The sequence below is a fragment of the Rhinoraja longicauda genome, chromosome 4 (genome assembly GCF_053455715.1).
Source record: "Rhinoraja longicauda isolate Sanriku21f chromosome 4, sRhiLon1.1, whole genome shotgun sequence".
In the NCBI taxonomy this organism is placed as follows: domain Eukaryota; kingdom Metazoa; phylum Chordata; class Chondrichthyes; order Rajiformes; family Arhynchobatidae; genus Rhinoraja; species Rhinoraja longicauda.
The window spans coordinates 68,372,501-68,398,067 of record NC_135956.1 but is presented as its reverse complement, the minus strand read 5'-3'; the positions used below and the strand labels follow the sequence as shown (position 1 = coordinate 68,398,067).

Genomic DNA, 25,567 nt, shown 5'->3' with positions numbered 1-25,567 from the left:
CAATTTGCACAATTGTGATCTTGTGAAACTGATCATTTATTGTGTAATTATACATTTACTTGTGTCATTGCGTTAATGGGCTTGTCGGGTAGGCCGAGGCAAGTAAGAATTTCATATGACAATTAGACACACCCTGACTAACTTAATCCCGACGGGTACGAGCCCAGTCAGTCCAAAGCGAGTGATAGTTGCGCGTAATCTGGTCCTGGGTGGGCGTCGTGCACGCGCGGCTCCGTCCAGGACGCGCCCGCGAGCCGGAGCAATTGTCGGGGACGCGCCCCGGGCACGCTCACTGCTGATGTCCAGTGGGTGCCGGGGTGGTCCAGGGGTGCGCACCGGGCGAGGCAGAGTCAGAGGGAGCCTCTCCCGTGTCCCCGGCTCCTCCCGCCGAACTGCGTCTGCAGCACCATGTCCTTCAAGGTAAGGCTGCGCCGGACCGACCGACCGCAGTCTGCGAAGAGTCTCCGCAGTCTGCGAAGAGTCTCCGCAGTCAGGCTCATCATCACCAGCAGCGTTATTCCCGGCTGCGGGTCTTGGATTATCGGGTGTCAGACTATGTATGGGAACTCCGGGTCCCTGTCTGATATCTACTGCGGGTCCCCGGTATGACGGTGGGTGATGCAGAACTGCAGAAGGCGCGTCGCTGCCTTGGGCGTGCACGGTGCAGGCTAGGAGGGACGGAGCAGCGGTGTGGGCAGAATGGCCGTGCTCGGCTGTAGCTCCGGGACGGGATGGTGTCCCATGGATAGGAAAGGGCCAAACACGGGGCAGGTGGGACTAGTGTACATGGGGTATCTTGGTCGGCATGGGCAAATTGGGCCTGTTTCCCAGCTGTATGACTTGCAACGGTCAGCATCAATCAGTTGGGCTAAAGGGCCTGTTTCCATACCATATAACTCTGACTCTATGGTCATAGTTTGGAAACAGGCCCATCGGCTCAACTGTAGGATACTGACCAAGTTGCCTGCATGTGCAAGTCAAATTTGGGGGGTGGGGGGATTTAGTTTAAATTGAATGATGTTATTGTCAAGCAGGGTAGAAACAGGACCTTTGGCCCCACTTGCTGTGTTTGGCACAGACGTTTAAGGGCGGCACTGTGGCACAGCGGTAGAGTTACTGCCTTACTGTGCCAGAGACCCGGGTTTGATCCTGACTATGGCTGCTGGCTGTACGGAGTTCGTACATTCTCCCTGTGACCACGTGAGTTTTCTCCGAGTGCTCCGGTTTCCACCCACACTCCAAAGGTCAATTGGATTTGGTAAAAATTGTAAATTGTCCCTAGTGTGTAGGATAGTGTTAATTTACAGGGTGGTCGCTGGTCGGCGCGGAATTAGTGAGCCGAAGTGCCTGTATCCGCGCTGTATCTCTAATCTAAACTAAACTTGGTGAGTTGAAGGACTTTATCTTTGTGACTCAGGCAAGTTTCCACATATAACCTCCCCTGCGGGGAAGCTGATGAAATTGACGAGCGATTGCTTCCATTGACCAAACACAGTGCTGGAGTAACTCAGCGGGTCGGGCAATATCTCTGGAGGGGATGGATCGAGACTCTTCATCAGACGGATTGTAATGGACAGGTGACATTTACATCCACAGATGCTGCTTGACTCCCTGAGTTCTTCCAGCAATTTGTGTTTTGCACAAGATTCCAGCATTTGCAGTTCCTTATCTCTGGCTTCTATTGACATTTGTACATTCATATTCTATCAAAGAATGTAACATACAGCCTTTCGTTTGCAGTCGCAAACTAAACTTACAGCTATTAAAAAAGACCTTTATTTTTGAAATTCCTCTAATGCTCTCCAGCTCCTAACCCCCTTTTCCCCCTTGTACATTCTCATCCAAATTGTGTCAAGGCAAATTGGGTCAAGTTTGCAGATGACACTAAGTAGGTGGTATCATAGACAGTGAAGATGGTTATCAAAATCTTGATCAGTGGACTGAAGAATGGCAAGTGTAGTGCTGACAAATGCGAGATGTTGCATTTTGGGAAGTTGAACCAAGGCAGGCCATTCACTATGAATGGTGAGGCCCTGGGGAATGGTGTAGACCAGGAGAACAAGTACATATTCCATGAAAGTGGCATCACAGGTAGATAGAGTGGTGAAGAAGGCTTTGGGCATGCTAGCCTTCATCAGTCAGGGTGCCTAACCAAAGTCCTATAAAGCTTCATCCCGACTGATGAAGGCAAGCATACCTCCCCCTCCCTTTCTAACTTGGGCTTCACAATTCACACTTCTATTGTTATCTCACACCTTTTGTCTTTTCACATCTGGCTTTTGTCCAACCATCTGCCTATCAGATACCCCCCTCGTCTGCATCCAGCTATCACTCACACGGCTTTGACTTGCCGCTCCTCATTTCATCCCCTCCTCACCGCAATCAGTCTGAAGAAGGGTACCAACTCGAATGTCACCGATTCATGTTCTCCAGAGATGCTGCCTGGCCTGTTGAGTTACTCCAGCACTTTGTGTCTTTCTTTGCAAACCAATATCTGCAGTTACTTGTCTGTGGTGTTTGTTCTGATGGGACCAATGTAAATTGAGGGTTGGTTATTGCTACATTTGCATCCAAGTCATTTATATATATCTCTAACAACAGAGGTCCCGGCACAGAACACCTGCGGAACTCCACTTGTCACAAACCTCCAGCTAAAATAAACTCCACCGGGTGTTGCCACGATGGCAGCCTGTTTTTTCGTCCTTTTTGTTATTTTTAGTGTGTTTTAAAAGTTTGTGTTAATGTTCTCTGGTTTGGTTTATGTGGGGGGTGGGCGGGGGTTGAGGGGAAACTGTTTTTCAATCTCTTACCTTGCTGGAGATGCGATTGTTTTCCGGATCGTATCTCCGGTTGATGTCGGGAAGCTCCAGCTGCAGAAGGTTTCGACCAGCCCCGACTCGGGGTCAGGTTGCTTGGCGCGGGGGAGCTAGATTACCCCCCCGGGCGAAGCTTGATCGCCCGATGCGGTGGGCCTAAACGCTGCCGGCTACGGGAGTCAAGATCGTCCCGTCAACGGAAGGCTTGAGGCCCCCGGCCCCCGACCCCCTCCCCAAAGAAGAGAAGAGATTGAACTTTTTTTTGCCGTCCATCACAGTGAGGAATGGGGAGGAGTCACTGTGGTGGATGTTTATGTTTAAATATATTGTTGTTATGTTGCTTTTAATTGGTAAGACCAAGTGGACCCGTTGGGCCCAAACCACTCCTGGAGGAGAGCAGTACCCTCTTTCCCCCCCCCCCCCCTCTCCCTCCCTCCCTCCCCCTCCCCCCCTTCCCTCCCCCCTGCTGACTGTCCCTAATTAGCCTTTTCTCCTCCAAATCCTATCCTGAATAATCCTCTCCAACAGCTTCCCAACCCCTGACATGAAACTCATTGGGAATTACTGAGTCTATAATTTCCTGGATAATCTTTACTTCCATTCTCAAACAAAGTAACATTATCTACTCTCCAGTCCTCCAGGACCTTACCTGTGGCTAGAGAAGAAACAAAGATCTTTGTCATGGCCCCTGCAATCTCCTCCTTTGCCTCCCCCAATAAAACCTGGGTTAAATCCCATTGGGCCCTGGGGATTTATCCACCTTAATGATTTTCAAGATTCCCCAACGTCTCCTCCTTCTCAATCTCAAACTATCCTTGCATATTAATGTTCCCCACACTGATCTCGCTGTTCTCCATGTCTTTCTCCTGGGTGAATTCGGATGCAAAGTACTCATTTAGTACCTCGTCTACATCCCCATTAATTAATTAATGTACTTAAAATACTGACTAAAATCAATGTAGACAACATCCACTGCCCTACCTTCATCAATCACCTTTGTCACCTCCTCCAAAAAACTCAATCAAGTTCGTAAGACATGATCTGCCATTGGACACTGACCTCAGCAACTATGGACTGTATCTTTGATTGCACCACAGACTTCAGTTTCAAACAAAGTAACAACAATGGCTACTATGCAGTCCTCCAGGATCTCACCTGTGGCTACAGAAGATGCAAAGACCTTCGTCAACCCCCCTCATCAACGCCCCCTGTAATCTCCTATTCCTCTCTCAATAACCTAGGATAGATCCCATCAGGCGCTGGGAATTTATCCACCTCAATGCTCGTCCTCCTCAATCCCAATCTATCCTTGCATAGTAATATTCCCCACACTGATGACACTGTCCTCCATGTCCTTCTCCTTAGTGAATAGATACAAAGTACTAATTTAGTACCTCACCTACATCTTTATCCTCGAGCAGTCCCACCTTCAAATTCCCCAGATGTTCTGCCATCTACAACTAACCTCAACAACTATGAACCATGTCTTTGATTGCACAACATACTTCAGTTTTGCACTACAATGGTCTGGTTACCTTGTGTTACTGATTACTTAGAATATTCTGCATTGTAAATCAGCTGATGGTAGATCAGACAGCTGGAAATTTGAATTGCAGTAGCCTTGGTTCCAAGGTAATTCAAACCATTTTAATTCACCGTTAAATTTTGATGATGATGTACTTTGGTGTTGACACAAACCTTGTGTTTATTCTGACAGAGGGAGATGCCACTTGCAAATGCCGTGTTCTGGACTGCACGCAGAGGAAACGCCACCCTCTTGAGGATGCTTCTAAACAGTGGTCGGATGGATGTAGACTGCAGAGACAGTGTATGGGTCAATTAATGCATGCAAGGGCAAAGTATATCCCTGAAACCATCGTGGTGGGGTAACAACAGAGCCCTAGAGTCATACAGCATGGGATCGGGCCCAACTCATCCTTGCCGACCAAGATGCCCGTTCTAAGCAACTCCCATCTGCCTGCGCCTGGCCCATATTCCTCTGAGCCTTTCCTATCCATGTATCTGTCAAAATGTCTTTTAAAGGTTGTTATGGTACCTGCCTCAACTATTTTCTCTGGAATCACCATCCTTTGAGTGAAAAGATTGCCCCTCAGGTTTGGTTTCCTCTCTCACCTTAAACCTATGTCCTCTGTTTCTTGATTCCCCTACACTGAGTAAAAGATTATAACCCTATTTATTCTCATGATTTTATACACCTCTATAAGATCACCCCTCAGCCTCCTGCGCTCCAAGGAATAAAGTCCTAGCCTGCCAAACACTGCCTATAGCTCGGTCCCTCAAGTCCTAGCAACATCCTTATAAATCTTTTCTGCACTCTTTCCAGCTCAATGACGTCCTTCCTATAGCAGGGTGACTAACACTGAACACAGTACTCCAGGTGCGGTCTCACCAATGCCTTATACAACAGTAACATAACGTCCCAACATTTATACTCAATTCCCTAACTGATGAAGGCCAGGGTGGCCAAAAGCATTCTACACCCCCCTAACCACCAGTGACGCTGCTCTCAGGGAACTATATACATGTAGCTCTGTTCTACAATACAAGCCAAACTAGCCCTTCAAACTAAAGACACCTTAATTGCCTGTGCTTTGTGTTGGCCCCATGGGTGGTTGTAGTCAGTATCTGGATTTGTTAGTGATCGTAATCATTGGAGTTATTTCCCTATTGACAGGTTGGGACAACTGCTCTGATGGTGGCTTCACACTGCAATCATATGGATTGTGTTCGGGAACTGATCTTACAAGGAGCGGGCATTAACATCCAGAGAGAGGTAATGTGCGGTATGGGGTGTACGTATCTCATCTGGGGAACATGATGGGTAAAATGGAGAGCAAGGGCTGTGGTTCCATGTTTCCACAGCAACGGCCCTTTTACATTATAGCATTGAAAGTTAGAACAATCGAGGTCTTCCAAATTTTTCAGGAGTTGTTTATTGGGTGCAGATAGAGAATATGTTTCCACATGTGGAAGTCGTAGATATCAAAATAGTTACAGATACATTCAGTGGGAGACTTAAGAGAAAGCTTTACTCAAGAATTATTGAGATGAAAATTGATGTAAGTGGTGGTGGTATGTTTAGGAGAAAGTTGGAAAAAAACAGGAAGGAATAAAGAAATAAAGAAAGAAAGAGACACAAGGAACCACAGATACTGGAGTCTTGAGCAAAAAAAACAAAGTGCTGGAGGAACTCAGTGGGTCAAGCAGCATCAGTGGAGGGAATGAACAGATGATATTTTCTATCGGGACTGTTCTTCAGATTTTTCTTCAGAATAAACAAACCCAGAAACAGCTCTTTTACCAGCTCTGGTCTGGCCACAGCATATGGGACAGGCCCTTCAGTGCACAATGTGAACAAGATGACTAGTTAAATAAATCTGCTTTGCCTGCACGTGATCCATATCCCTCCATTCCCTGTATATCCAAGTGCCTGTCTAAAAGCCACTTAAGCACCATTATCATATCTGTTTCTACCACTCTCTCTGTAAAGAAACTTGCTCTGCACATCTCCTTTAAATTTTTCCCTTTCACCTTAAAGCTATGCCCTCTGGTCATGAACATTTCCATCCTGGGAAAAAAACGTTTCTTACTGTCTGCCCTATCTATGCCTCTCATAATGTTATATATATTTATCAGGTCTCCCCTCAGCCTCTCTCGTTCCAGAGAAAACAATACAAGTCTGTCCAACCTCTCCTTGTAGCTAATTGCCTCTAATCCAGGTAGCATTCTGGTAAACCTCTTCTGCATCCCCACCAAAGCCTCAACATCCTTCCATTAATGGGCTGATCAGAACTGTACACAATACTCAAAATATGGCCTAACTAAAATCATAGAGATGTATCATGACTTTCTGGCACGTATACTCAATGCCTCAACTGATGAAGGCAAGCATACCATACACCTTGTTCACCACTCTATCTGCGTGTCTATTACAGATGCTTGAGGCTGAACATCACGTTGGAGACATATTATGGGGTTTTTAGTCGATATAATTTGTGGAAACTTTACTACAGAAAACAGTTTATTGTGCCTGCATATATTTTGGGAACAATCAAGAGATGAATTTCCCAGGCATGCCGAGGCATGAGTGATGGTCCACACCAGAGAAGTCAGGATAATGTAGGTCGTATTAAAATGTAGGAAGCTCGGGAAAGTTGATCTGGAACTCTGATGTAATCCTCGCTGAAGAGCTGAAACCTGATCTTCCTCCAAAGCTCCTCTGATTGGCCTCCGGCAGAATACGGACATATTGTCCATGTTGAGCAAGATGCACATCTAAGCTGGTTCCATTTGTCTGCATTTGGCTCATATCCCATAGGCTGAAGGCCCTGTTTCCGCACTGTATCTCTAAAGTATAAAGTCACTACCCTCTGAGTGAAAATGTTGTCCCTTAGGTTCCTGTTAAATCTTTCTCCTCTCACTTTAAACCTAAGCCTCTAGTACACAAAGGTCTGAAGAAAGGTCCCGACACAAACATCGTCTGTCCACTCCATCCACAGATGCTGCCTGATCTGCTGAGTTCCTCCACCACTTTGTGTTTTGCTCAAGATTCCAGCATCTGACGTTCCTTAGTTCTAATTCCCATTCCAGGGGAGAAAAGGGACACTGCATTCACCCTATCTATTTCCCCCATGATTTTATGCACCTTTGTAAGATCAGCCTTCAGATTCCTGCGCTCTCAGGAGTAAAGCCCTAGCCTGCCCAATCTCCCAATAGCTCAGACCCTTGAGTCCTGGCAACATCCTCATAAATCTTCCCTGCTTTGTTTCCAGTACAATGGCATCCTTCCTCCAGCAGGGTGATATGATCTTTTGATAGAGTTATGGCAACTGATGAACCTCAGGAAATTCCCAGGACATGACTGGATGCGAGGAAATGATCTGTCAGCAGAGGAGTGAGTTAACGTTTGCAGCAGGAAGAGTGGTGATCCACCCAGTACTAATTGACAATGACAGTGGAGAGCTTGCTGTTGAGCTTTAGGGGTGGCACAGCGGTAGAGCTGCTGCCTTACAATGCCAGAGACCCGGGTTCAATCCTGACTATGGGTGCTACCTGTACAGTGTATGTACATTCGCCCTGTGACAGTGTAGGTTTTCTCCAGGTGCTCCAGCTTCCTCCCACACTCCAAAGGCGTACAGGTTTATAGGTTAATTGCTTCGGTCAAATTGTCCCTAGTGTGTAGGATAGTGTTAGTGTACAGTGTGATTGATGATTGGTGCAGACTTGGTGGGCCGAAGGGCCTGCTTCCTTGCTGTATCTCTAAAGTCTAAAGAGTTAATTAATTACCTTTATCTTCCCAGTCAGGTTCTACTGCTCTTTACTTTGCTGCTCAACAAGGGAACGATGAGATTGTGAAATTCCTGTTGGAGTATGGGGCCTCGACAGAGCTATCAACCAAAGTAAGAGCGCCAACGTCCGTCACCACTGATATATACCCCGAGCCCCAAAATTGGCAATGATATTATTGTGGTTAAACCTGTGGTGCTGCTCACTTTACAACTTATCCAGGGGAAACATTCTGAAATACATTCTGTACGTTATTGAGTAGCTCACTCAATAGAAATGTTGTCTCAAAGCTCCAGTGACCCAGGTTCAATCCTGACCCCAGGCATTGTCCATATGGAGTTTACATGTTTTACCTGTGACCATGTGGGTTTACCAAAGTTTTATAAAGCTGCAATGTGACTTCCTGATTCTTATACTAAATAATAATAATAATAATGCATTACATTTATATAGCGCTTTTCAAACACTCAAAGACGCTTTACAGGGATTACTAGAACATAGAGAAGAAAATATATAGATAAATAAGTAAACGAACAGAAAAAGGAGACAGAAGGTGAGGTGACGGTCAGTGGTTGAAGGCAGTGCTGAACAGGTGAGACTTCAGTGATGTTTTGAATGTGGTGAGTGAGGAGGAGTCTCTGACGGTTTGGGGTAGTGAGTTCCATAGGGTGGGAGCAGCGATGGAGAAAGCCCTGTCCCCCCAGGATCTGAGTTTGGTCCGGATGGGGGGGGACAGGAGATTGGCAGCAGCAGAGCGGAGGGTGCAGGTGGGAGTGTGCCTGTGGAGGAGGTCAGTCAGGTAGGATGGGGCCAGGTTATGGAGGGCTTTGTAGGTCATGAGGAGGATTTTGTACTGGATTCTCTGGGGGATGGGGAACCAGTGGAGCTTGTAAAGGACGGGGGTGATATGGTCACGGATCGGGGAGTGGGTGAGTAGACGGGCAGCGGAGTTTTGAATGTATTGAAGTTTACTGATGATTTTTGAGGGTGAGCCATAGAGGAGGCTGTTGCAGTAGTCCAGACGGGAGGTGATGAAGGCGTGGATGAGGGTTTCTGCAGCTGTGGAGGAGAGGGATGGACGGAGACGGGCAATGTTTTTGAGGTGGAAGAAGGCTGTCTTTGTGATGTGTTTGATGTGTTTGTCGAAGGAGAGGGTTTGATCAAAGATGATTCCAAGATTCCGGATGTGAGGGGAGGTGGATACTGGGAGACCATCAATATTGAGGATGAAGTTTTGCCCTTTCTGATGAAGGCAAGAGTCAAGAGTGTTTTATTGTCATATGTCCCTAACAGAACAATTAAATTCTCACTTGCAGCAGCACAACAGAATATGTAAATGCAAGCACACCATACACCTTCTTTACCACTTTCAAGGAGTTATGGACTTGGACCCCGAGATCCCTCTGCACATCAATGTTGTTCAGGGTTAGGATTATACATTAATTTTGTGATTAACTGCATACTTTCCCGTTCCATTCGATGTCCCAAAATGCAACACCTCATTCTCACTCGGATTAAATTCCATCCATCATATATATCCCAAACAACAGTGGTCCCAGCACAGATATCCACAGAACCCGGTTGAACCCTCTCTAGTTTAATCATGTCCTACCTACAGTAGGGTGACCAGAACTGCACTCAATACTCCAGGTGTTGTCTCACCAACATCTTGGACGACTGGTAACATGATTTTCTTATGATTGTAAGTTGTCAATTTTTTTTGTCATCTGCAAAAGTAGGCGAGGGACAGGTACAATGAAAATCTTGCTTGCAGCAGCATCATACGCACATAGACTCAGACAACAGGAAATGCATAAATAATAATAAAGTATTCATAAATGATATGTAAGTTACACATCAATTCAACACAAGATAGTGGAAAGAAAAAGACTGCAAACAAAAATTCATCAATGCAAATATATACGATTAGAAAAACAGTCCATGGAAGCACAAGCGGTGGTCTATAGTATTCCGTTGCCGAGGTAGGTTTAGGGTTGTGCGGGTCAGTTCAAGAACCTGATAGTTATAGAAAAGTAGCTGTTCCTCAACCTAGTGGTGTGGGACTTCAGGCTTCTGTACCTCCTGCCAGATGGTGGCAGTGAGAAGAGGGCATGGCCTGGATAGTGATAGATGACGCCTTCTTGAGGCAGTGCCTGGTGTAGATTATTTTGATGGAGGGGAGGGCTGTGCCTGTGATGGACCGGGCTGAGTCCACCACTCTCTGCAGCCTCTTGCATTCCTGTGTGTTGGAATTGACATACCAGGCCACGATGCAACCAAACAGGATAATTTCTACGGTGCACCTGCAGAGGTTTGTAAGAGTATTCAGAGACATGGTGAATCTCTTCAGGAGTTGAAGAAAATTAGTGAAAAAAGTGAAATAAATCCTTTGCCTATTTCCTGTACAGAATAGAGCCACTCCACTGTCGATCGCCAGTCAGTGCGGACACCTCAACGTGGTGGAGACTTTGCTAAACAGGAGATGCAACGTTAACGTCCAGCTGCAGGTAAGATCATCAGGGTAACAGGGGTGATCTTGTTTGTTGCTTGAAGTCGGCACCTGAATCCTCAGCACATATAAACCTAAGTAGAACTTTGTTCAGTGTAGACTCTGATCTCCATATGGGCCATAGAATTATAGAATTATTATAGCACAGAAAGATGGCACTCGGCCCATTGAGTCTGCAATCCCATCAGTCCCATTCCCTGAAACCATATGTTATTCTCTTTCCAGTGCCTCTGACTTCCCCTTTGATATCCCTTTGTCAAGAGTATTAAATTACCACATGTACCGGCAACAGACAACAAAATACTTGCTTGCTGCACCTAAACAGGCCTCGCGGTGGCACGGTGGCGCAGCGGTAGAGTTGCTGCCTTACAGCGAGTGCACTGACTACGGGCGCTGTCTGTACGAAGTTTGTACGTGCTCCCCGTGATCTGCGTGGGTTGTCCCCGAGATCTTCGGTTTCCTCCCACACTCCAAAGACGTTCAGGTATGTAGGTTAATTGGCTGGGCAAATGTAAAAATTGTCCCTAGTGGGTGTAGGATAGTGTTGGTGTGTGGGGATCGCTGGGCGGTGTGGACCCAGTGAGGCGAAGGGCCTGTTTCTGCGCTGTATCTCTAAATCTAAAATTAGCACAATAACACAATAAATAATTATATAATAATCAATCATACAATAAATTCATAACTAGGTAACCATAATAGTTCAAAATCAAAGTCTGCCGTGAATCCAAAGACAGTCCATAATAGGACATAGTTGCTGAGGTCGTGGTTTGTGTTGTGCAGTGTTCAAGAAGCTGATGGTGGTTGGGAAGAAGCTGATCTTGAACCTGGAGGTCATGGTTCTCAGGCAGTGAGTTCTAGAGCTCTGGGTGAGCAAGCTTTACCCTGCATTCAGGAGCCCCAAACAGTAACAGAAAATGCTGGACAAACTCAGCTGTTCAAGTAGCATTGGGGAGAGATAAACAGATTCAGCATTTCAACTCGGATCCTTCATAGGGATCCTTATGTCTTCGGCCTGAAACTCTCACCACAGGTGCTGTTTGGCCTGCTGAATATTTCCAGCAGGTTTTGTTTCTTTTTAATCACAGCACTATTCTATATCTCTTTACTCCCTTACTGAAATATTCTGCTCCACATGGGTCAACATCAGCAGGGGGTTTTCCTGCCGGTCTCCTGAGAATTCACCTGGAAAAGCGTCAAAAGCCCAGAGAAGCAAGTGTGAAGGATGTTTAAAAGGTCATTCTGCAGACTCTGTGCCACATTCACCAAACCTACACAGGAGGTGTAGAATTTTCCCACTTCATGCTTGATCTTGGAAGCCCTTCTGAGTTTGCAGCAACCCTGAAAACTAACTGACCAGAAAATTGGACACCAGCAAATTCTCAGGACTAACAAAACTTGCATTTAAATAGCACCTGTCATAACTCTAAAGTGCCTCATGCCTGGGAGATCTTTAGAAGTACAATCAGAGTTATAGTGCAGGAAATGTTACAGCCACCTACCCTCATCAGCTGAGAATCTATTTTAGTTCGACCAGTATTTATCAGGATGCCATGGAGAACTGTTCTGGGCTTCCTTGGCTCACTAAAGGAGGTTGGTTCTGCCTTCCAGATCTGGTAACTCCAAGCCCTCACTGTACCATCAGCCTGGATTACAGGAGTCAAGAATGTTTGTTTGTTATATGCACCGGATATGAATGCGAACAGTGACATTTTTATTCAGGCAGATTAGACACAACAACAGTAATACTTGTAAAATATAGTATTAGTGGATGAAAGTAAACCAGTCCATGATAGTCCAAACATAATAGTAGATCCAAAAACAAACATAATAGTGCAAAGTTCGGTAGGGCTGAGGTGGTTAAGGCTGGGTTGTTGTCAGTGTTGTGCAAGGTGGTTCAAGAGCCTGGTGGTTGCTAGGAAGAAGCTGTTCATGAATCTGGTGGTCACAGTTCTTAGGCTCCTATACTTTCTTCCCGATGGTAGCGGCGGCATGAGAGCTTGCCCAAGTTGGTGTGGGCCATTTGATGATATTGGTTGCCTTTTTGAGTAAGCAGCACTTCCTGTAGATCTCAGATAGTGAGGTCAGTACCTGTGATGGACTGGGCAGTGTTCATCACTTTGTGCAGTCTCCTTCCAGTGAAGGATAAAGAAAGAGCTGGAGTTCAGAGTGGTGCTGCTGGTAGAGCTGCTGCCTCACAGCTCAAGACTTGGCTTCAATCCTGACCTTGGGTGCTGTCTGTTTGGAGTTTGCACATTCTCCTTGCGAACGCATGGGTTTCTCCTGGGTGCTCCGGTTTCCTCCCACATCCCAAAGACGTGTGAGTTGGAAGGTTAAATTGCCTGCTGTAAATTGCCTCTCGCGTCTAGGTGAGTGGTATAATCTGGGGAGTTGACAGGAAAGTTGGGAGAATCAGCTGTGTGCATTTCTGGTCACCTTACTGTAGGAAAGACATGATTAAGCTAGAGAGGGTGCAGAAAAGATTGACAAGGATGTTGACAGGAATGGCTGGCTTGAGGCTGGACAGGCTGGGACTGTTTTCCCTGGAACAAAGGAGGCTGCGGGGTGACTTTATTAGAGATTTACAAAATCACGAGGGGCAGAGATAAGATGAATGGACACAGTCTTTTCCCCAGGGTAGAGTGAGTTTAAAACTAGAGAGCATAGGTTTATAGTAGAGGGGAAAGATTAAAGAGGATATATGGCAACATCTTAACCCAGGAATTGGTGGGTATTTGAACGAGCTGCCAAAAGAAGTGGGAGAGGCATGTGCAATTACAACTTGTAAAATACGTTTGGACAGGTACACGGCTAGGAAAGATTTGGAGGGATATGGGCGAAACGCAAGCAAATAGGACTAGCTTAGGTAGACAACTTGGTTGGCATGGACACATTGGGCCAGAGGGCCTGGTTCCAAGTTGTATAAGTCTTTGACTCGATCTACCAAAGACTAAATTGCCACTTAACTCCTTGGGCCTGCCCTCCCATCCAGTGTAATGGTGGTGCTATTCAAAGCCACAACGTTTGGAGAATGCACACGCACTGGCTAATAAGGAGTCTGTCCCACATCCCAAAGACAATTGCAAGTACAGTTGACTCCGCTGCTCTCTCGGTAATCAATAGCAGGATTCTGCATTAGCCTCATTATGGCCATGAGGAAACCAAACATTGCTAAGTACATGAAAATATTTAATGATGCATATAAATAAGAGGTTAGATCTATATTATTGATTGGTTAAAATGGGCAGAGAAACAATAGTCATTATCTGAATGAAAAATGTTTTATATTACAGATTATTAACCTCCCAAAGTTTACAGAACTATTTTATAGACAATAGACAATAGGTGCAGGAGGAGGCTATTCGGCCTTTCGAGCCAGCACCACCATTCAATGTGTTCATGGCTGATCATTCTCAATCAGTACCCCGTTCCTGCCTTCTCCCCATACCCCCTGACTCCGCTATCCTTAAGAGCTCTATCTAGCTCTCTCTTGAATGCATTCAGAGACTTGGCCTCCACTGCCTTCTGAGGCAGCGAATTCCACATATTTACAACTCCTTGACTGAATCTGAATCTAATCTGATATTCAAGATTAAAAACAGTAAAATGATTTTACAAGAGTCAAGAGTGTGTAATTGTCATATGCACCAGAAATGGAACAATGAAAATAGTGGAATAATGAAAATGGTGGGATCTTGGGGAAAAAAGAGCGGGAGGCTCGACACTGCGTAGTGCAGGCCAGGTCATTAGATAGATTTAAGGGGGAGATTGAAAGATCGACGAATTGCAGGCAATGGGGAACTGGCACAAACCAGGAGTTGAAGCCAACCATGATCATATTGAACAGTGGGACATGCTTGAGTGGCCGAGTGGCCTACTCCTGCTATTTGGGTAATCAGAAATTTAATTTAACGGGTGAGATTCTACTTTTACTTAACACTGGTATATTTTGTTAAGGAATGGGGAGTCATGTTGCATATTTTCTCTTGACACCAGCTAATGGATCAGCTAACTTGTTTACGCCAGTTTTCGTTTGGTGGCACAGTGGAGCAGCGGTATTTGCTGCCTTACAGCGCCAGAGACCCGGGTTCGATCCTGACTACGGGTGCTGACTGTATGGAGTTTGTACATTCTTCCTGTGACCGCGAAAGGTTTTCTCCAGGTGCTCCGGTTTCCTCCCACAATCCAAAGATGTAAAGGTTTGTAGGTTAATTGGTTTCAGTAAAAATTGTAAATTGACCCTAGTGTGTAGTGTATGGGTGGTGGTTGTTGGTCGGCGTGCACCTGGTAACACGAAGGGCCTGTTTCGTGCTGTATCTCTAAAGTCTAAAGTCTGACAGTGTTCTTTGTTTCAGGATGGAGCAACATCGCTCTTTCTGGCCACACAAGGCGGGCACCTTAAAGTGGTTCAACAGCTCCTGTCAGCGGAAGCAAAGATTGACCAACCAAGACAGGTATGGGTTTTGTGGGTCTCTCTGAGAAAGGTGCCCATTAAGTCATTCCGTCAGCAGGCGACCTGGTCTTCTGTTGTATTGTTACTCTGTGAAAGGCAAAGAGATTGACCGGAGCTCCACATGTCCAGAGGGTCCTTCGCTCTTCTTACCCATGTATTCCCCAGGGTCCACATGCAAGCACAGTTGAGCAGCTTCCACAGGACATTCCAAGGTTTGGACGATGGCAGGAAATCATTCACGGCTGCAAGGAGCGTAGGGGCTGAGGGGTGACCTTACTGAGGTGCACATGACCATGAGGGACATGGATAAAGTGAACGCTCAGTCTTTTTGCCAGGATAGAGGATTCTACAACTGGAGGGCATGGGTTTACAATTAAATATTTAAGAGAATTAATTATTTCACTCACTCTTTTTCTGGAATGAGCAATTAGAGAGGAAGCCAAAGAAACAGACACAGTTACGACTTTTAAAAGACATTTGGACAGATTTATCGATAAGAAGGTTGTAGGGGGCTTTAGGCCGAATGCTGGCAAATCTAACTAGTCCAGCGTGCCATCTCAGAATGATAGCTCAGGACTGCTCTTTAGTTGTTGATAGGATAGTTCAGTTGCCTGATAACATCTGGGAAAGAACTGTCCCTGAATCTGGAGGTGTGCGCTTTCACACTTCTGTACCTTTTGCCTGGTGGGAGAAAGAAAGAGTGACTGGGTGAGACTGGTCGTTGATTATGCCGGTATCCTACCCCTCCTCTCTGCCAGCTTTCAATCCCCGCACCCTCCCACAATCAGTCTGAAAAGGGTCCCAACCTTAAACGTCATTTATCCATGTTCTCTGGAGATGTTGCCTCTCCCACTCCATCAATTTGTCTTTTTTTTGGTAAACTAGCATCTGCAGTTCCTTGTTTCAACTCTCCCTTGTACCCTCTCACTTTCCTTTCCCGTTCCATTAGTGTCAAGTCAATGATTAATTTAGCCCCACGATCTGGCCCTCCTCCTTAGAGCACTCCAGGCATCTACTGCTTGCTTGGAAACCTCCTTCAATACCTCCTTTTGATTGCCTTTACTTCAGTTCATTTGTATTGCATAGCTTTGGGCAGGAGAAGGTGGTGGTGAGCTGCCTTCTTGAACCACTGCAGTCTTTCTGGTGAAGGTGCTCCTACTGTTAGAAGGGAGTTCTAGGGTTTAGACCTGGCGATGGTGAAAGCCTGGTGATTTATTTCCATGTTGGCATGGTGTGTGACTGAGAGGGGTAGGTGATGGTGCTCCCTTTTCCTCCTTGGTGGGAGAGGTCACGTTAGGCTGGTGCTGTCAGAGTAACCTGGGCGAAAGTAATGGCCTAGGTCCATCTTGAGGTTTGCTGTTCTAATACTTCCTTTTTGTTTTGCTCAGGATCAAACCACACCACTGTGGATAGCGGCACAAATGGGATACATCGATATTGTTAAGCTGCTGCTCCAACATGGAGCGAGTTCAGATACTTCTCGCAAGGTCAGACCTCACTTTGTAAAAGGAAATACTATCAACACTTAGTAAAGACACAATGATCCGGGTAGTGCTGGCAAACACGTACTTGCGGCGTGGTGTCACACTCAGTGCAATGCGAACGCCACATTACACCATGATTAATCAGAATAATTGCACTCATTTTGAAGACAGAAGACCTGCAGATGGTGGAATCTTGAGGAATACACAAAGTGCTAGAGAAACTCAGCGGGTCAGGCAGCATCTGTGAAGGGAATGGACAGATGAGGTTTCAGGTCAGGACCCTTCTTCAGACTTTCCACCACAGGCAGTCTGAAGAAGGGTCCCAACCCAAAACGTCGCCTGTCTATTACCTCCACAGATGCTGCCTGACCTACTGAGTTCCTCCAGCACTTTGTTTATTTTGCACTTGCTTTTGCTTTTGTATGCAGTAGCGTGGATTTCGCTCGGGAGTCTTTAAGCCATCTGCCTTGGCTATCAGTTGTGTTGGGACCATTAACAGATAAGGCGACATTTTAACAAAAATATCACAAGCTTAATAATAAAGAAGAATATTTTAAAAATAAAAGAGAATATGGTAGAAACACTTAGGAGGCCAGACAGCATGTGTGGAGAGACAAAGAGTGTAAATGTTTCAGATTGAAGATCCTTCTTCAGAAATCAAAGTCCTTCTGATGAAGGCTGATCCCCAGTGTTATGGGGGGGGGGGGGAGATTTGGTTGTCACAGGGTCTTACAGTGTAGAAACAGGCCCTTCAGCCCAACTTGTCCATACCGACCACATGTTCCATCTACACTAATCCTGCCTGCCTGCCCGTTTATGGCTCATATCCCTCTATTCCTGTCCTGGGAATTTTGGGATTTAAACCCAGGTGGCATTTTGTGTCTTTTAAACCCAGGATAGAGATTATATATACAAGCCCGATGGTGTGTGGTACTTGCAGGAGATCCTGCAAGTGGAAATGTCTTCGCTAATTTTGGACGGTGCTGTTAGAGTAACTAGGCCAACTAACTGTAGTGCTTTTGCAGTGCTGTGCCGCCACTGGAAGCTGGCAACCTCACAGTTAACATGTTGCAGGCCAGCAGAGCCCAGATTCTTCAAATCAATCCTCAACAATCCAGCAAAAACAGAACCAGAGATCAACAGCGCCTGGAACCCCAGAGGCTTAGTCTCAGGATATTTATTTTGTAAAGAAATGTAGCAACTTGGTGCAAGCTCAATTACAGTGCATGGAAGTTTCTGATAGAAAAGATACTTGTGTGAACAAATTTAAATTCTTTGCTAATAATTATTATTTTCCCCAAGGACGGCTCTACACCTTTATTCAAAGCTGCATACAAAGGGTTTACAGAAGTTGTCCGGGAGTTACTGACGTTTTCTCCCTCACTGGGAATTCTAAAGGTAAAACTCAATTGCTTTTACATCATTGTTGATTTAAGAAACAATCTGGTACATGAAAAGATACGCCTTTAGTTTATCACTATCATTTAGCTTTTGTTAATCCAAATGTTCTTTCATTCCAACTCTTTTCCAAGTCCAAGTGTGAAAAACTAGAAAGAGTGCAGAAAAGATTTCCAAGGATGTTGCTAGAACTCGAGGGCTTGAGTTATAGGGAGAGGTTGGGCAGGCTAGGACTTTATTCCTTGGAGCATAGGAGGCTGAAGGGTGATATTATAGACGTGTATAAAAAAATCATGAGGGGAATCGAAATGGTGGAAATCCAGAGTCTTTTACCCAGGGTAGGATAATCAAGAACCAGAAGGCATAGGTTTCAGGTGAGAGGAGAAATATTTAGTAGGAACCTGAGGGACAAGTTTTTAACACAAAGGGTGGTGGGTGTGTGGAACAAGCAGCCAGAGGAGGTGGTTGAGGCAGATTCTACAACAAACATTTAAAAAACACTTGGACAGGTACATGGACAGGAAAGGTTTAGAGAGATATATGGGCCAAACGGGTCTAGCTTGGATAGGGCATCTTGGTTGCCATGGACGATTTGGGCCAAATGGCCTCTTTCCATGCTGTATGATTCTATTCCCTGTTCCAAATGGTGAACTGAACAGTTCTCTCTGGAGTACTTTACCAGAGCAACTGTCCAAGCATTGCATTGATATCTCTGTACAGAGTAAATTCACTTTTATTTTGGCTTCCTTTCTTACAATGTGGATGTTGTTGCTAGCCCATCATTTATTAGAACCCAAGACTGAGGAGCAGGAAGGGGCCAATGGAGGCAGCTCTGAAATTCAGTATAATTGTTTTTGATCTGATCCTGGCTTTCAACTGCCTGCTATTTTCCATAATCCTCCACTCCCTTGCACACAGACCAGCCTCCCCTCCCAGCAACACCATTAACACCTCACGCTGCCAGGGGAAAGCAGCCTACATAATCAAGGACCACTCACACCCATTTCCAATGAAGGGTTCCCAAATTTACATTAGCTCTTGTTTCTTCCCCCACAGATGCTACCTGACCTGCTGAGTGTTTCTAACATTTTCTGTTTTTATTTCAGAGTTGCAGCATTTGTAGGTTTTTTTAATGCTCCTTATATTCTCTTCTGTTTGAATAGGATTGCCAAGACTTCAATGAGCACAACTTGACCTATTGAATCATTCTCCGTAAGACAATCCCTTCACCCTAGGAACCAATGTTGAACTTTCTCTGAGCTTCCTCCAATGCAAGTGTATTAGGAGATGTTCTCATAACGTGTGAACATGCCGAGGGCCTCCACAGTTATAATTAGCCTAAAAAAAAAATCAAAGATAGTTGATGGTGGAAATCACAGATAAAAACAGGGAATGCTGGAAAATCTCACCAGGTCAGGTAGCATGTATGGCAGCACCTCCTGAAGCGGATGTGACAAAGGCGATTGGTTAAGGAGTCTGATGGCAGTGGGGAAGAAGCTTTTCTTAAGTCTGGATGTCTGGGCTTTCATGCTCCTATAACTTCTCCCAGAAGGTAGAAGGGAATGGCCACAGTGGGCTTCCTGATGCTACGCAGTGTGAAGGTGGACCAGATGGAAGGGAGTGATGAGTCGGTGATGGACTGAGCTGTGTTCACCACTCTTTGTGGGTTTGGACAGTTAAGAGCAGTGCAGTTGCCATACCAGGCTGAGACGCATCCTGTCAGAATATTCTCCTTAGCGTTTCTGCAGAGGTTTGAGAGAATCCTCGTGGACATGGCAAATCTTCTCAGACTCCTACGCAAGTAAATACACTGATGTGCTGGTTGTTGGTGATATAGATGCCTAGGAACCTGGAGCCGTCAACCATCTCTACAGCAGCTCCATTGATGAGGAATGACGGTTGTGTTCACCCCCTCGCTTCCTTAGGTCATACTTTGGTCTTACTGACTTTAAGGGCTAGCGTATTGACCATGATACATGGTGATAATCTCTTTCCTGTACGTCATCTCATCATTGTCGTAGATCCATCTGACAGTGGCATCATTAGCAAATTTCAAGAGTCAAAAGTGTTTCATTGTGTTTTGAAAGTTGAGTTGGTTTTGTACTTTGGCGATACTGTCATTGGGTATAAAGGAAGTAGAGCAGGAGACTGAGCACACAACCCTGAGGGGCATCAATAATCAAGGTGGAGGAATTATTATGAACAATTCTAGCTGGCTGAGGTCTGCTGGTCAGGAAGTCCAGAAGCAAGTTGCAATGAAAGCCCCAAGGTAAAAATCCAGAGATTTGTGGAATGGCTGATTTAATATTATGGTAATGACATCCCTCCTAGACCTATTTTTCTTATTGCCTAAAGGATTAATTATAAAATAATTGGTTTCAGATAGAGTGGCTGTAAAAGTGCTGAAATTCACCTTAAAAAACACCTTCCCATTATTTCATCTCTTCCTTGTTGTTTTGATTATTTGGTCACTGAACTTTTAAATTTTTTAAAATTTCATTTAATTCATTTTTCAAAGTAATTTTCTCCAAATTTTTTTAATTTGCTTCCCGTGTGCCTCCACAGATTGGAAACTTTTTGGTTGACCATCTTCGCTTTGAACCAATGGAAATGAATTTAACCCTGTCTTCAAAGGGTGGACTAAGAGAATGCACACAGAGAGGGTCTCTGAGATTGTGGAGGTTTGACTGGTGCCCTGGGGATTTCCGTGGAGATTTCCTTTTACATGGATAGGAAAGGTTTAGAGGGATATGGCCCAAACATGGGCAAATGGGACTGGCTCAAATGGAACATCTTGGTCGGCATGGACGAGTTGGGCTGAAGGGTCAGTTTTTATACCGTATGGCTCTGAGAAACAATGAATCGTTTCTTGTTTGCACTAGCAGAATGGAATGACGGCTCTCCACGCTGCGGTGTTAGGAGGGAGTGCAAGAACAGTGACTCTTCTCATTGAATCTGGAGCAGATCCAAGTCTAAGGAACACGGTGAGAGACTCTGCCCCTTGCCCTCTTTCTCGGCAGTTGCAAAGACTAGGAATGAGATAGACACAGTGCTGGAGTAACTCAGTGGGTCAGGCAGCATGTCTGGAGAAAATGGATAGGTGATGTTTCAGTCTGAAGAAGGATCCTGACCCAAAACATCACCTATCCTTTCTCTTCAGAGATGCTGCCTGACCCCTGAGTTACTCCAGCACTTTTTGTCTATCTCTGGAGGACATGGATAGGTGACGTTTCAGGTTGGGAAGAAGTTCTCAACCCAAAACACCACCCATCCATGCCCTCTGATGCCTGACCCGACAAGTTACTCCAACATTTTTTTATTTTTTTCTAAATCTGTCTATCTATGGTATAAACCAGCATCTCCACTTTTTTATTTCTCTATCTATTAGTGTTGCCACTTTAAGGGAACTATGGACGGATCTCAAGATCCCTCTGCCCATCAGTGCTGTTAAGAGCCTTGCCATTAACTGTATGCTTTTCCCTTATAATTCAGGAAAAAGAGTTACCATCAGACCTCACGAGGGATGACCGGTTGGTCAGGTGTCTTCTGTCAAGACAATATGCAGAAAGTTGATGATGTGAAAAAGATGTCTGACAAACCCTTCAGAGTACAGTGAGAACTGCATCTTTGCTTTTGGCCGGGGAGAAATGTGATGAGTGATTATAAACATTTATAAAAAAATTATCAAGCCATATTTGGTGTTATTGTGCATCTGTTGTTTGTATTAATTTTAATTTAAAATAATTTTGTGTAATTTTAATATCACTGGAGCATTTTGATTCATTAAAAGATGAAGGCAAAGATATCCCATTTACGGGTGATGACAGAATCACGAGAACAGAGAATGTATTTGTGCTTTTGGTATTAATAGCAAACAATGGAAATAGTTCTGCCGTAAAGTTAATGAATAATTACAGTGCTAAAGAATAATTTTGGCACTGGCTGGTTTAACGTTTTGGATAAAAGATGTGAAGAAAATTGTTTTGAGCTGGTAGTCTGTAATTCACTACCTGTAGGGGAGTGAAGGCAGTCAGTCAAGTCGTCAGCAGGGAATTGGACAGCACTATACACAGAATGACTGCAGGTCAATAGTCAATAGTCATTTATTTGTCACATACACATAAATGTGTAGTGAAATGAAACATTACCCGCAGTTGAACAATAAGACCAATAAGAATAATCAATAGAAATGCAATAACACATACAATCACAACTAACACCAAACAAAAAGAAACATCCATCACAGTGAGTCTCCTCCAGCCCTCTCCTCACTGTGATGGAAGGCCAGAATGTCTTTTTCTCTTCCCTGCCGTCTTCTCCCGCGGTCAGGCTGTTGGAGTTGCCACGTCGGGGCGGTCGGGGCTCCTGATATTGAAGCCCCCGCTGGACGGTGAAAGGTCCACGGCCTATTTCAGGCTGCGCCGGACGGTGAAAGGTCCGCGGCGGGCCGACCCAAGCCCCGCGATTCGGGGCGGGCGAACACGCTGCCTCTGCCGCTGCCGGAGCTCCCGATGTCGGCCCCCATCCACGCGGCCCGCGCCGGAGCCTCCGGAGACGAATCGCAGCCGCTCCCGCAGCATCCGCAGGCAGCCAGCGCCGCAGGTGGTGAGTCCGGGCCGCGGGCTCTGTGAACCAGAGCCCCAGGTGGTCCCAGGTGCATGGCCGGTGGTAGGCCGCAACGGGAACGGAGACACGACACAGAAACAAAGGTCGCGTCTCCGTTCGGGAGAGAGAATTTTACAGTTCCCGTTCCCTCCCACCCCCCCCCCCCCCCCCCCCAAACATAACATACAAACCCTACACCATATTACAACTACAATTCAGACAAAAACAACAAAAAACACAAAAGACAGACGGACTGCAGGCAAGCCGCAGCTGCGACGGCAGCGCTGGCTCCTCCCACGACAGGGAACGAGCAGGGCAATGGGATTGACGGGATTGCTGTACAGTGGGGTGGCATGTACTCAACAGACCTCGCCTGTGCAGTTACAAATCTAAGATCTATTTGTTGATCTAAGATATTCTCAGCACAATTTGTAAAAATTATGTTGAGGTGGGAACAATGTACTGCGCAAACAATTATTATGTTGCACTGTTGTTTAATTAAACTTCAAATGAAATGTTACTGGTATTTGTGATATTGATGGAAAATCCTTCAGTGTTGTAGAAATTTTTCATTTCTTGGCACAAGAAAGACCATAATTAAATTACCATTCTCAGTATGGGGCAGAGTACAGTCTGTGGAAACCACCACAATATCAGAGTTCATAACTTAATAAGACAAAGGAGCAGAATTAGGGCATTCAGCACATCAGGCTGCTCTGCCATTTGATCATGGCTGATCTATTGTTCCCTCTCAACCCCATTCTTCTGCCTTCTCCCTGTAACATCTGACCCGCTGAGTTACTCCAGCATTTTGTGTCTACCTTAAGAATCTATCAATCTCTGCTTCAAAAATACCCAATGACTTGGCCTCCATGGCCGCCTGAGGCAATGAATTCCACAGATTCACCACCCTCTGGCTGAAGAAATTCATCCTCATCTCCATTCTAAAGGTGTCCTTTCATCGTGAGGCTGTGCCCTCTGGTCCTAGACTCTCCCACTACTGGAAACATTCTCCACATCCACCCTTTTATTATTCAGTTCCTTCTAAACCCCAACAGTTGCAGGCCCAGAGCTTTCAAACGCTCCTCATATGTTAAGCAAATCATCGCTGAGCTTAGTTTAACACTAATGCATGGTTTCTGAGCAGGCCCTATTCTCTTTCTAATTCCCCCTTTCCCTTAATGTACATAAAATCTCAGGATTCTTCTTAATATTATCTGCCAGAGCTATCTTCTGCCTGATTTTTGCCCTTCCGATTTCCTTCTTAAGAATGCTCCTCAGATCCCAACACTTCTCCATAGCTACAGTTGATCCCAGCTGTCTTACTTGTCCCATGCCTCCTTTTTCACTCTCACCTGCCTTGCCCTTCACTCTAACAGCAACATGCAAGTCTTGAACTCTTCTCATCACACTTTTAAAGGCATCCCACTTTCTGGGTGTCCTTTTGTCTGCAAACAACCTCCTTCAATCAACTTGAGGGAGTTCCTGTCTAATACTATCAATGTTGGCTTTGCCCAATCCATAATTTTAACTTGTGGGCCTGCCCTGTCTTTATAACTAAGATAGGCACAAAATGCTGGAGTAACAGCAGGACAGGCAGCATCTCTGAAGAGAAGGAATGGGTGACCCTACTTCAGACCGAAACGTCACCCATTCCTTCTCTACAGAGATGCTGCCTGTCCTGCTAAGTTACTCTAGCATTGTGTCTACCTTTGGTGTAAACAAGCATCTGCAGTTGCTTCCTACACATTTTATCTATAACTAGTTGGTTGAAAAGTCCTTCCCAGCCAATGGAATCACTGTTTGCTCACCTCCAGCTCTGGTAAAAGATAAAAAGATAGTTTTCAGTTGCAGTGAAGGAAGAGGGAGAGATGAATAGGACAAAGGGAATATGTGATGTGACATAAAGTGTATTGGTCCATCAATTCTCAGCGCAGCAGGTTGTTTTATGGTGCTATACAATGGTCCTTAATGAAGTTTGATTCCATGTATTGTGCCCAGTGGCATCCTTTCTGCAATTAGGAACAGGTCCTCGGTTAAACAAGGAAACTCCTGGGCACACACCATAGGTTACATAATACAGTTGAGGTTCATGAATGCTACAGACCTTACTCCTTAGCCAGGTCAATCATGTATTGTCTTCCCGCTGACTTGATAACACGCAACAATAGCTCTCTGCTGTGCCTCGTGTCAATAAACTAAACTCAAACTCAACTCAACTCCTTGATACAAATATCACGAATAGTTTTTCCTGGTGCAACCCCTTCGATGCTGTGGCCAAGGAAGCACACCAACGTATCTACTTTATCAGAAGACTAAGGATGTTCGGCATGTCTCCAACGACTCCTACTAATTTCTATAGATGCACCATAGAATGCATCCTATCAAGATGCATCACAGCTTGGTTTGGCAACTTTCTGTCCAGGACTGAAAGAAAATGCAGAGAGCAGTGAACAGTCCATCACACTGACTAGCCTTCACCCCAGCACCCCGCCATTCCCGCTTCTGCCCTCTCCCATCAGGTAGACGATACAAAGCTTGAAAACACCCACTGCCCTATTCAGGGACAGCTTTCCCACAGTTACCAAACTACTGAACAATTATCTCATATGATAAGAATGTATTCCCAATCGCCCTCATTGCAGTCCTTACATTTGTTTCATATACACTTACTTTGTGGCTGTAATATAATATTTTGCACTCAGTCTTCTGTCTGTTTTTGCACTTCCTGTTGTACTTGTGTATGGTTTGATTTGATGTATAATTTGTCTGGACAACAGACACAACAAAGTTTTTCTTTTTTTTGGAGTGCTGGAGTCAGTGGGTCAGGCAGCATCTTTGAAAAACATGGATAGGTGACATTTCAAGTTGGGACCCTTCTTCAGACAGATTGTGAGGGGGAGAAAGCTGGAAGAGAGGTGGGGCAGGACCAAGTCTGGTGAGTGATAGGTGGATATAGGTGGGGGGTTGGATAGATGGGCAGATGGGTGGACAAAGG

The 25,567-nt window shown here is 45.3% G+C and overlaps 1 protein-coding gene across 7 annotated transcripts; it reads left to right on the top strand.

Moving 5' to 3' along the window:
- Positions 1-222: 222 nt before the first annotated feature.
- On the top strand, positions 223-23,977 carry ankrd29 (ankyrin repeat domain 29). 7 transcript variants are annotated; one of them, XR_013547181.1, is made up of 10 exons: positions 223-420; positions 4,534-4,644; positions 5,512-5,610; positions 8,138-8,236; positions 10,532-10,630; positions 14,985-15,083; positions 16,471-16,569; positions 17,869-17,964; positions 19,128-20,233; positions 20,530-20,811. XR_013547181.1 is itself a non-coding variant. In XM_078397975.1 (10 exons), exons 1-10 carry the CDS (start codon positions 409-411, stop codon positions 21,535-21,537), a joined length of 897 nt encoding a protein of 298 aa, XP_078254101.1. In that variant the 5' UTR covers positions 223-408; the 3' UTR covers positions 21,538-23,974. The 7 variants fall into 7 exon arrangements, 6 of the variants coding, with proteins under 6 accessions (XP_078254101.1, XP_078254102.1, XP_078254105.1 ...); XM_078397975.1 differs by lacking the exons at positions 19,128-20,233; positions 20,530-20,811 and adding exons at positions 20,847-20,948; positions 21,457-23,974; XM_078397976.1 differs by lacking the exons at positions 19,128-20,233; positions 20,530-20,811 and adding exons at positions 20,850-20,948; positions 21,457-23,972.
- The last annotated feature ends 1,590 nt before the right edge of the window (positions 23,978-25,567 follow it).